The 12,500-nt window shown below is 41.4% G+C and overlaps 1 protein-coding gene and 1 long non-coding RNA gene across 4 annotated transcripts in view; one reads left to right on the top strand and one right to left on the bottom strand.

The window, feature by feature from the left end:
• mmp17a (matrix metallopeptidase 17a) overlaps positions 1-12,500 on the top strand; it is an 85,619-nt gene that overhangs the window by 68,940 nt on the left and 4,179 nt on the right. For all 3 annotated transcript variants that reach the window (XM_042060229.1, XM_042060228.1, XM_042060227.1), the window contains 4 exons: positions 413-515; positions 3,559-3,641; positions 4,354-4,506; positions 11,930-12,187. In XM_042060229.1, coding sequence (XP_041916163.1) covers positions 413-515; positions 3,559-3,641; positions 4,354-4,506; positions 11,930-12,187 — 597 coding nt within the window. The remainder of the gene's footprint in view (positions 1-412; positions 516-3,558; positions 3,642-4,353; positions 4,507-11,929; positions 12,188-12,500) is intronic.
• On the bottom strand, positions 6,675-10,989 carry LOC121680730. The gene is made up of 3 exons (XR_006021792.1): positions 10,927-10,989; positions 7,477-7,536; positions 6,675-6,893 (listed from the first exon to the last, which is right to left on the bottom strand). It is a non-coding gene; the product is annotated as an uncharacterized LOC121680730 (long non-coding RNA).

The raw sequence follows: 12,500 nt of genomic DNA, 5'->3' as shown, positions 1-12,500 counted from the left end.
ATAATGTGCTGTCTCAGCTATTGCTACTTTTTATCAGTTAGATTTATTTGCAATCTCCTGTGGTGGGCTGGACATAGCATCGAAATGCCCGCCCAGATTTCCGTTTCTGCCTTGACCCATTCACACTGGTGCCAGAACGAAAAAACTCGGCAAAATGTCTAGTGGGCTTGGTAGTAAATTTGGCTAGACACTTTGTCCTGCCGTTCCGCCTCGGTCTATGTGAAGGGGACAGTCGTTCCGCGATTCTGGTACATAAAATCGCGGCGATTTTGGCAGTGTGAAAAGGCCTCCTGATTGTGTAAGTGTGCGTTTGTTAAGAGTGTGTGTGTGTTTGTAAGTGTGTGTGTGTAGGTGTGTGAAGACACCACATGAGATGCACAGAACAATTATCTGTAATGTCTCTGTTTCCCAGGGGTGCGAGATTCGGTGTCGCACACAGTCCGCCCAGATGACCCTTCCCGCACTGCAGATCCACCAGTTCTGCTGGACCTTCCTGAGAACAGGTCCACCGTCCCGTAAGTCTAAACACAAAAACTATGGCGACAGAAAAGTGCCATAAACAACGTTAACATTATAGTCACTAGCATTAGCTACGGTTAACGTTAACATTACAGACTAAGTAATAACGTTCTAGACTACGGCTAATGTTGATGTTAAGCTACACTAACATATTTCTCAGAAATGTTTTTTTCTCTAATTTAACAAACAGAATATGCACGTTCACCTTACAATAGTTCAGTTAGCCTAATGACCTAATTGTTGCCAGCAGCCAGCCAGACATGGAGCTAAGCTTAACTAAAGTTAACGTTAGCTAGTCGCTAGTGGTTAACATTACAGACTAAGTAATAACGTTCTAATCTATACAAAGAAGACGAATGTTAAAGTTAAGCTACACTAACATATTTCTCAGAAACATACTCAGATGAAATTTTACACGAGCCACAGTTTTTCGGTCATCACAAATGCCCGAATTCAGCCAATGGATTCTTACCTGAAGAAATCTCTGCCCACTGCCAGACGCTGTTGTCTCGAAGATTCTTATCAACCGTCTCTGGTTGTCTTCTTCGACTGAGGAGGGCTGTCAATCAAATCTCACTCTTCAAACACGGCCAATCACAGCAGAGCTAGTACCAAACCTGGTTACCGCCCCCAAGTAGAGCAGAAATTCACTTTGCGCGAGCAGACATCAACTTCGAGAGAGCTGAGTGATTTTCGAGTGAGCGCTGGTCAGATTCCTCCTCGCTCGCAGCATATTTTTCCTCGTTTGGGCAGCAGTTTCCTCTGAGTGCGTGCGCGCAGAGAGTATTTGCGCGCTCGCAGTTAATATCTACGAGTGTGAAATAATATAATACGCCCGTATGCATGTTTTATCGCTCGAGTGCTTTATGGCACTTTTCTGTCGCCATAGAAAACTAACACTAAACAAAACACCTTACATCATCTCTTATCAGTGACCTTTTCTAGGCACTGGATTGGACTATAGGCATATATAATAATAATATATGAGATTGCGGCTTTCTTCTGAACATGGGAGATCTGAGGTCTTAAATCTACACACACACTCTCATATATTATTATTTATTATATATATAATAAATAATATATGAGATTGCGGCTTTCTTCTGAACATGGGAGATCCGATGTCTTAAATCTACACACACACCACACACACTAGCATTCACACTGCTATACAGATTGCATTAATGCTCCCACAGTGTGCAATACAGTTCTTATTCCACCTTGTTCTTTTGCCCTTATCTGTTGTCTCCTGGAAGCCCAATCAGGCCGATTATTTTCCTGCTCACACACCACGCCAAGCGCCCTGCCTTCAAAACGCACAGCCCCAGATCAAACAAGAACGCACGCAAAGGTTGACTCATCACAAAGCTTCTGTTTTTCAAGTTTTTTCATGTGCGGCGGTTTTAAATGCAAACACAGACTCCTCGCAGTGAAACACACAAAACGCGTAGGCACACACCCACAGACACACACACACACACACACACACACACACACACACAGACACACACACACACACACAGACACACACGAACACACAAACACACTCCGTCCTCACTCCACTCTTTCCAGTCGCACCAGTGATGTGGTGTGGACAGAGGGTAGATTTAGTCTGGCAGAGGTCACTAATATAGTCCTCAGAGAGAGCTGGGCTTAATAAGCTCTGAATGAAGATCTTTGTTAATAAGGCGCAAGGCACATTTGCCACTCACAAAAGGAGTACTGTGGTGGTAATTGCCCGGCCATTAGCAAGCGGGCCACGTCAACCTCTTAAAGCCCTCATTAATGGGCCCAGTAATGCATTCAGAGACCCTCTCTCGGCAAGCAGGTGAAAACTTCCCCCTTGATGGCCAGCCAGTTTTTTAATAGAGACCCCACCAACAAAAATGCCTCGCTCACATGTATGTGGGGGGATGCGTCGGCAAGCGTGCCAGCCACACACTCGTTTTGGTGAGCGCTGGCGTCCTGCCTGACCACACACACACACACACACACACACCATACACACACACAAACAGGCATGCAGAGTTGCTTGGTGTGTTTGTTTGGACTTGTATCGAGACAGACAAACAAATGCATTACAGGGGATGTCTGTCAAACCTACAACAGGGTGCCAAATACTGCAATCTCGACAGTCCATATGGTACCTACTCTGTCTGTGTGTGTGTGTGTGTGTGTCTGTGTGTGTGTGTGTGTGTGTGCACGCACGTGTGTGTGTGCGCGCATGTGCGTGTGTGCGCATGTGTGTATACAAACACACAAGCACACAGACTCATTCAAAGATCTGCCGTTGAGGATTTTTGTGTTTGTTGTCAATGTTGCATCAAATCCCAATCCAAATGAACAGTGATGTGTACAAACAAACAAGAAACTCTCACAGAGTGGTATGCATGAAGTGACTGGGGAGTAGATGCAGCAGAGGCACAACAATGTAATCACTGTTAGGGGTGGCTTGCTTAAGCATAATGCCCATGGCCTGCCCAGCTGTCATCAGACTGTCAACCAAATTAGCAAAATGATCATCACAGCCTGCTATGCACTACTGACATAGAACTGCTCACACATCATGTTTAACCAGCGAACTGCCATCCAGAAAGTGTTGCAATCTGTAAAGTTCAAAGCTCAGCATTAATTATTGCAAATATATCCCAGTATACACTGTGCATAAGTATTCATTTATGCAAGGACTTATACTGGAACTCTCCCAAGGGAACATTTGAAGAAGCACAACTTTTCAGTGGTTGTCAAGACCCTGTGAAAACACCAGTGCTACGTTTGCTGGAAGGCTGCAGCAGCGCCAGTGATGAACTTCCAACAGATAGCTCATCTCATATGCTGAAAACTTGTTTAAGCTTAATGTATGTTCAGATATTGGATGTATGGTAAACACTGCGCTGAAAGCAAGGACACATTTACTCAGACATTCATAGAATTCCTTAGTTGCTGCGTCAATAAAGCAACTGTTTAAAAGTCTTCATCTGTCTCTCCCTTCCTCCTGCCTCATCTCTCTCTCTCTCTCTCTCTCCCTCGCTCTCCTAGGCCAGCGCGCGATGCCCCCGACAGATGCACCACTCACTTTGATGCAGTGGCCCAGATTCGAGGCGAGGCCTTCTTTTTCAAAGGTAAAGACCAGACCACGTGTATGTGAGTAGTGAGGAGGAGAGGAGAGGAGAGGAGAGGAGAGCAATCAATACGGCTCTGAGCAGCAGCCCAACCGCGAGACTTGGTGATTCAGTGCTCCAGTGTGTCCCTAAAGAGCTCACGGCTCCGGCTGGATCTCCTCAGATCAGAGGACGAACATTTTCTAATGTGCAGCGCCGGACGTTCCCAGCAGTGGGCTTCTGAGACAACCTCGCCCACTATATCTGTTCTCAGATCAGTCCAGAGCAAATCTGCTCCTTTTAAGAGCATCCATATTGATGGCAGATGATAATGAGATGTTTTTTTTTTTTGAACAGTGGAGAGAAAATAATAGAGAGAGATAGAGAGAGAATGACAGGAAGATGGAGGATGTTTCTGGTTGGCTGCGTCAGGCAGGAACAGCCTGTGGCTCTGCACACATGTTCACTCCGTGGTCATTTTTCATGTTTGCAGTGATGGCGAAGAAGCCCACAGCACACACTCCGACAGAGTATGACACATGTACACACACACACACACACACACACACACACACAGGCACAAAGGCTTGCGCAGAGTCGTTTAATTAAACACACATCCAAACCCACACACAGATGCAATGCGACAGCGCTCCGAGATTGTGTTACTTGGAACTAGCACACAACACACACTCACAATGCCTTATAATGACTCTGCTCTGTTCAACCCCCACAGGGAAGTATTTTTGGCGTCTGACTCGGGAGAAGCACCTGGTGTCTCTACGTCCAGCTCAGATCCACCGCTTCTGGAGAGGACTGCCCGCCAACCTGGACAGCGTGGACGCCGTCTACGAAAGACCAGGCGACCACAAGATTGTCTTCTTCAAAGGTGCGCAACCCCACTAAACAACCCCGAAACACACTCCCATGGCTTAGTGAAGGACAGCCGAAAGGGGTAGCACAATTTGTCCACTTTGGCAGAACCCTCTAGGGCATTGGCTTGAGTGACCATAAGACAAAAGATCTGAACAAAGAGCAGTTAAGCCCTTGACTTTCAAAATGCCACTTGAGAGGTCCTTCAGGCTGTCTAAAACACACATTCAAGTCTTCTGGGAACCTGGAAGTCATTTAGCAAGAAGACATCAAACTCCTTCGTGCTTAATTAGATTCCTTTACTCTTGCTAGTGCAGTTCACATTTAAACTGCCTCACACCGCCACATATAGAGTAGAGTATACAGAGGATATGGGCGAGCATGGGCTTGTCACTTAGTTCCACTGAGGCCCAGTCCTGCAGGAGCATACACTCTCATATATATTAATACGATCTGTCAGGATGATAAACTGTTCCAATATCCTGGAGCAGGGTTATTGATAATTGGAAGTGAAAAAGGGGGCATTGTTAAGAGAGGATTCCATTAAGTTTAATGACACCACAGAGGACATATCTCAGTCCTCCTCCACCCACCCCAAAAAAACCTTCCTCCACCCTCTGAAATATTTGAGGCTTTTGAGACATTTTGATGATGAGGACGGAGCCTGAGTGTTCTTCAGCGTTCTTTAAAAAAAGAAATTGTTCTTCAAGGGTAGGGAACTTTCGAAGAATCTATTCAGAACAGTGGGAAGTTACAAGTGTAAGGACACGACTTGCAAGCAGAGGTTTAAATATTCATGGTTATGTGAGCGGAGACGCTATTTTTTTCTTCATTTTTCATTTTGAGGCTGTCTTAAAATTCGGCCTCAAGTCTTTGTCTCTGATATGCCAAGCACCTCAACCACCTCTTGTGGACAAATCTTTTCCATTCTCCTGTGCTACAACAGTGAGAGTAAAAATGCTCTTTGATTTACCCTCACTGCCCAGGTAAAAAAAAAAAACTATTAAAAGTATACTTTTTGAAAGTGTACCAAGTACAGTTTGTACTTTTTTCGTCAAATCCAAGTGTAATTAAGTGTATTGAATTATGTATTAAGTTCAACTTAATACCAACTTGACTATACTTTGAGTGTAATTAGTGTGCTAAAATGGAACAACTTTTTTCAAACTTTAAGTGTTCTTAAGTACATTATACAAAAAGAGATTTTATGAGCATTCGGAACACAGTCGCAGTACAATTTTGTAACATCCCAAGTGTATTGGAAATTTACTTAAAAGGCATTACAGTATAACTAATAATAGTGTAGTAGTGTATTTTGAATACACTCTTATCATCCTCATTTCTATTCATTTGGCATGCTTCTGTAATATTTTAAATTAACTTCAAATGTACTTCCTGACTACAATAAGTGCCTTGAAAGTTTGCAGTTATGTTAATAAAAGTATAGTCTTAAGATACTTTAAGCATTATAAAGGCATGCAATTTAAGTATAATATTAGTGTGATTTAAAATTGTACTATTAGTACTCTTCTAACTATTCTGTTACATGACAAATTACACTTTGATTATGAGAAAAACATTTTATTGACATGAATGAAAACAAAACATAATATTCATCCATAACAAAAGTAAAACATTTTTCTGAAAGTTATGGATCTCTTGAGCATATCTTTTCAAGTTGGATGTGGTAATGCGATAAAACATGCATTTGGGTCTATTATATTATTTCACATGCATAGATTTTTCGAGTGGCTGTTTGGAGCGCTGGTCAGATTCCTCCTCGCTCGCAGCATTTTCTTCCATGCTTGGGGAGCAGTTTCCTCTGAGTGCGCACGCACAGAGAGAATTTGCGCGCACGCATTTAATATATGCGTGTGTGAAATAATATATAATACACCCGAATGCATGTTTTATCGCGCAAGTGCTTTTTGCCACTATTGTGTCGCGATACTCTACATCCTCATTGGTAGACCATCAATTAAAAATGCAGATTTCATGAAAAACAAAAGTTGTTTACCCTCCTAGGTGAGAGAATTTGCCCTCAAAGCTTGAAATTGTTTACTGGACACCCAGCCTACAAGCCAACAACTTAACAGTCTAACATAGCTAAATTTGTAATGCATGATCATTTATTGCTTATTTGTTTGCAAAGTCTTCTGGCCCAGAAAGAAAACAATGGTGGTTACGGATCATGGCTGAGGAGGAAAGGTACAGCTGGTAGAGTTGTGCAGTGAGTGAACTTCCCTCCCAACACTGAGATGTGGTGGCAAAAGCTGTGGTAGCTAGCTTCCTTACTAGCACACCATCTTCCAGTCCAAGATGCATAAAGTTTTCGGTGGCAACCCGGGGCTGGACAGCAGTCAAATGCATTGACCTTGGTATTAGAGAATTTATCTCTGTTGTCTGTGAACAGAAAGAAGATGGACAACATTTTACAAGATAAACAATATTTTACACAGAAATCCATTGGCAATGATGAGATTAATACAGATTATCTGTACCTATTTGACATTTACTTTGTATGGGTCAAATTGGTATTGACACCATCTGTTTGCCATCCTGGTATGGGTAGACCTGGCCAGGTAGTCTTTCCTTAAAGCGTTGTGCACCTTGGCACCGATATGAGTGCAACCACCCTGTTTTCTGCATTTGATTACCTTAGATTCCTTTGTTTCCAATACAACCCTATTATCGTTTTCGGGTCAAATGTCATTTTAAATGGGAGTCGTAGGGGCACTAGCCTACTATTTTGATGGATGAATCAATGCATGTATCAAAATAGTTCTGCCCCTACGACTCCCATTCAAAATGCCATTTGACCCAGAAACGACAATACAGTCAAGCTTAATGGTGGCGCTTCTGACTTAATTATGCTTTCAAACGAAAGTTTGACTCAGGTACATTCACAAAAAGACCCTAGGTTGCATTTTGGCTTGAGTTATGCTTTAAGAGTAATGGGGCAAGGTCCTGGATGAAGAATATTTACCTTTACTGCTGATTATTTGAGGCGTTCAGACATCTCGGTTTCAAAACTGTCCAGGAACACCTGTAAAAACATACATAGTTAGGCTACAGATTAAAACTAGGTAAATTTCAAACACTACCATGAAATGAACTTGAATGCTCTGTCAAACACGAATAATTAAAAAAATCTAAATCTATCGCATAAACCAAGGCATAATATCAATCATGTAGCCTAAGCTTCATAGCACTAACTTAGTAGAACACCAGGTTTAATTCCCCCTCTAATATCAATGGTGAAAAAAAACGTTCTACTTCATAAAATGCATGTAATTTGTCCTGTAGACTCATTTTAAAAGATGTCTCCACGATTAAAGAAAAAACAGCTACAATGTCATTAGCATGCCTAATGAATGTGAAGTGTGAAGTGTGACTAGCCTAGCACCATCCTCCTTTCTGTGAGGTAGGCTACACCACACATAATATTAAAGAACATTGGTGAACTTTAGGCAAACGTTGCTTAATAAAGAACACACTTTCTTCCATCATAGTTTGTCTAACGTTAGTGCTAGCCAACGCTTGTCAATAATCCCACAAACACAAAGCAGGCTAATGTAGTTTTCTTCTTGATAGGGATCTGGGTCGACGTGTATGACGTTAATGTTAGCTAAATTAGCTAATGCAGGGATTAAAGTGAAAAAAAATAGTTTGACTGAACTTTTTTCAGGCCATAAGTCATACGTTGTTCATATCTACCTATAGAGATAGCACCCCTTTTGTGGTCGCGACCTATTGGTTTTTAATGTACAAAAAGATGCAAACAGCAAAGTAAAGGGAGTATTCGCCTTATTCACACGGCGGCCATTGTTTAAACCAAAACGAGGCTACAGGGTACACTTACTATAAAATTAATGCCACCTACAGGTGAATGCATAGAACATAACAATCCTATGGTTTGTGTACCCTGTAGCCTCGTTTTAGCCGCCAATGGCCACCATGTGAATAAGGCAAATTGAGAGTGTTCTTGATTGAGATTGAGTTTTCCTGATGAACAAAAATATATTTTAGTACCATCCCTGACCATTGCTGATTACATTACATTACATTACATTACATTACATTACATTTGGCTGACGCTTTTTAACCAAAGCGACTAACAACATGGTAAACAGTAAGTTTTTAGAACAATTCTCACAATTTTAGGACAGTTTAAAAAAAACATTAGAGTACAGTAAGAATAAGTGCGTCGGTGAGTGCTGTTTTTAACAGTTACTTGTCAGTTTAAAACGGCTGGTGAGTGCTAGGATCAGTAAGACTTGTTGTAAGTGTTGCTATGAGAGTAGATGTTCTCTAAAGAGCTGGGTCTTCAGGAGTTTTTTGAAAGTGGAAAAGGATGTCCCTGCCCTTGTAGGAACTGGCAGTGTGTTCCACCAACGAGGAACAACAGATGAGAAAAGTTTGGATTGGCTTGAGCGTACCGGTGGTAGAGCTAGACGTCGTTCGTCAGAGGAGCGCAGCGGTCTGGAGGTAGTGTAAGTCTGTATGAGGGCATTCAAGTAGGTGGGAGCAGAACCGGAGACTACTTTGTAGGCAAGCGTTAGAGACTTGAATTTGATGCGGGCCGCCATAGGTAGCCAGTGTAGCTGGATGAGCAGCGGGGTAACATGTGCCCTTTTGGGTTGGACATGTGCCCTTTTGGGTTGGGTTGATTAGTCATTGCTGTTCTTTTCTACTGCAGCAATATTGTAGAAAGGCTTTAACACACTCTTATTTAATTACTTCAGGCCAAAAGTGTTTAAAGGGGAGATTTTTTTCTTGTTAATATGCAATTCTACACCAAGTAAAATCTATAAAATCAAGTTGGCAAGACTTCCCATTTCCTCATCAAAGTAACGAATCAGAACATTCTAGATATTGTTCATATTTCCATTTGTTGCCTCATCCGCATTTAATGAAAACATGGTAATTTTGAGTTTTACAGACAACTCAGTTTTCCAATGAGCAGCAATACTGTGTGTGCTCATGCAGGAGGCGCATTTGATAACGACAATCTGGAGACGGTGCTTTTGTCTTCAGCAACAGATTGTATAAGGTTGACAAAAGGGTTGCGATATGGTGAGGGACAGGTCGTGTTGCGCTATGAAAGAACATGCGTAGCCTAAACGTAAAAACGGTCAGCCATAGATAAACGTAGCCTACCTCTGTCGTGGTGGCTAGTTGCACCAGGTAGGGAAGATGTCCTGAAGTGCACGAACGTTAACCTTATGGCGGTCTTCTGATTGGTGGCGTGCTAAAACGTTTTCCTATTGCATCCATAAAGAATTTTCTTGCAGCGAACCGCGCAAAAGCAAATTTCTTTACACCATGGGTTGTTAGTTCTCCCCCGTTTCCAACAGCTGCCCATCTCCATTTATTTTTTAACTTTTGACACCTGCCTTCCTTTAGCAACACCGCATCCATGACAGCTAGTGGCCTTGCCAAATAGACGCACACAAATCATGACGCTAATATGCGAGGTTCTGGTAGGCCTACTGGTTATGGTTTTGTGCTATAAATGAATAATATTTTATAGCAAAGTTTTAAGTTGACTATTTTAATTGTATGGTTATTTTTTGTCAACATACACTCACAACCTACTGTCGTTAAAAGTGAGACCTAAGCAAAATAGGCTACAAGGCTGTCTGTGCGTCACAAACAGACTGACCCCCTTACTCAACAGTTCGCGATGATGACAGTGATATTATTATTTTTTTATGCTAACACGCTCAGTCAAAACCTTCCGTCGCAAATTGTGAAAAACATTGTTGTACATGTCATAACAGACGGGATAATAAATTGCATAGGCTACGGTTTATATTGCGTCGCTTTACACATAATGTTAGTTGCATTGATTAAAAACTGTAACAATAATAGTAGCCTACATCGGGTGGCATAGAAGGCTATCTGTTCAAGTCATAGGTGACACCCAAAATGAATGACCTCCCCTGACAAGAGTTCGCGATAGTAAGAAATTGTCTACATTGATGCACGGAAAGAACACAGCCTACGCTTCTTCTCCGAATTCGCACATAGAGCTCACAATATCATATCCAAAAAAGTTAAACGGATTGGCCAACCTCATCAGCTGTCTCTAATGTGTCACTATAATCCAACTTTTAGACCGTTATAGTCCTCCGTATGTGTTCTTTGGAAAAGCAAAGGTGATAGCCCCCCCCCCCTCCTATTTTTTTCTCATCGGATCTGCATCGATCTCAAATATGACATTTCTAAAATCAAATTGACGGAAATCCGTCCTATGACGGAGAACTTTAATCCTTGAGCTAATGTGATCTGGCATTGCTAGCTTGTACTAGCAAGGATAAAAACAAACTCTTGAAAGGTTCCTAAGCCATCAATTTAACTTCTCCAAAGACTACCGAAGGTCATAAAGAGTAAGCTACATCAGAATCATTTAACAATATGCTTTGGGACTCACCTGATAACGAATAACTTGGCACTTTAGATCCAACTGGCTTCAGCCCTTGTTATCTCATATGAGGAGTCCTTGCTCTGTAGGACGTCTCTGGCATGACTAGAATTTATGGTATCTTTAATTTGGACAAACCTGTAACCTTTAACCTTAAACCTGTAAACGTATGCATTTTCTGGTCTCTACAGTCCATCTGTCTTGCCAATAAAGTTACAAGCATAGACTGTATAAAATAACGTTAATGTTGCACAGATCCGCCCACTTCATTTCAAATTCAAACAGCCATGTTATTGGTCAACTGGACTGCCTATACATTTAACTGTGTTGCCTATAAATTTAACAAAATGCCACATTCATCCTCTCACAACCTCTACTACATCACAAACGTATAGGCTACTACCTTACTAAGACACAAAATCAACAAAAGAAAAAATATTATTTGATGACCAAAACTGATAGATCAGTGTGTCTAGGCTAGGTTATTGCACATTGCCATCCATGCGGCTGACATGTCAGGCCTAAAGGCTACACACATTAGTATTTTATTAAAGGTGAGATGACTATGAAACTATACAAACAATGTATTAGGCCTACCAAAAAAAATATACTTTCCATAAGTACACTATATTACAACTCTAAGTATTAGCAATTTAATACACTTAAACTAAATAAACTTCTTTACCATTTAAAATACACTAACAACAAAGTACACTTTTAAAAGTACATTACAAAAACACTTTGAATATTGCACAATAAGTATATTTAATTTTAGTTTGAAGTTGAACTTAATAACATCTACTTTGAAGTATACTTTCTAAAAGTACACATTAAACATACTTTACATAAAGTACAAAAAGTGTAAGCATACTTGCTTTATACTTCATATACTTTAATCATATTTCTAACACACTATACTTATATACACTATATAAGTATACTACTTTTTTACCTGGGTGTTTTTCTCTTATCTTCTATTCTCTCTCTCTCTCTCTCTCTCTCTCTCTCTCAGGAGTGAAGTACTGGGTGTTTAAAGACAACAATGTAGAGGAGGGCTACCCACGGCCTATAAGTGACTTTGGGCTCCCCATGGAAGGCGTGGACGCTGTGTTTGTGTGGCTGCACAACGACAAGACCTACTTCTTTAAGGACAACCGCTACTGGCGCTATGACGACCACCTGCGGCGGATGGACCTGGGCTACCCCAAGGACAGTGCACTCTGGAAAGGCATCCCCATGCATCTAGACGATGCTATGCGTTGGTCCGACAGTAAGTGTCTCTTATTGCATCTAGATGATGTTATGCGTTGGTCTGACAGTAAGTGCCTCTTGTTGCGTCTAGACGACACTATACTGTACATTGGTCCGACAGTACCAACCACGATTAGGCACACATAAATGTGCGTATACTATAATATTACAGGCAGTTAATATGGTGTAATACATGCACATACAAATACATATACTAAATGAATGTGTATCAAAGAGTGTATGACGACCATTTAGTTCAGCACTGCAGTCTAATGCACTGACAAATAATGCAAAACCAGTATGATTTGTGATGGGTACATGGCATGGTTTTT

The sequence above is a fragment of the Alosa sapidissima genome, chromosome 13 (genome assembly GCF_018492685.1).
Source record: "Alosa sapidissima isolate fAloSap1 chromosome 13, fAloSap1.pri, whole genome shotgun sequence".
Lineage (NCBI taxonomy): Eukaryota > Metazoa > Chordata > Actinopteri > Clupeiformes > Clupeidae > Alosa > Alosa sapidissima.
Note: the sequence above shows the minus strand (reverse complement) of the source record. Positions and strands in the feature narration are given on the sequence as shown.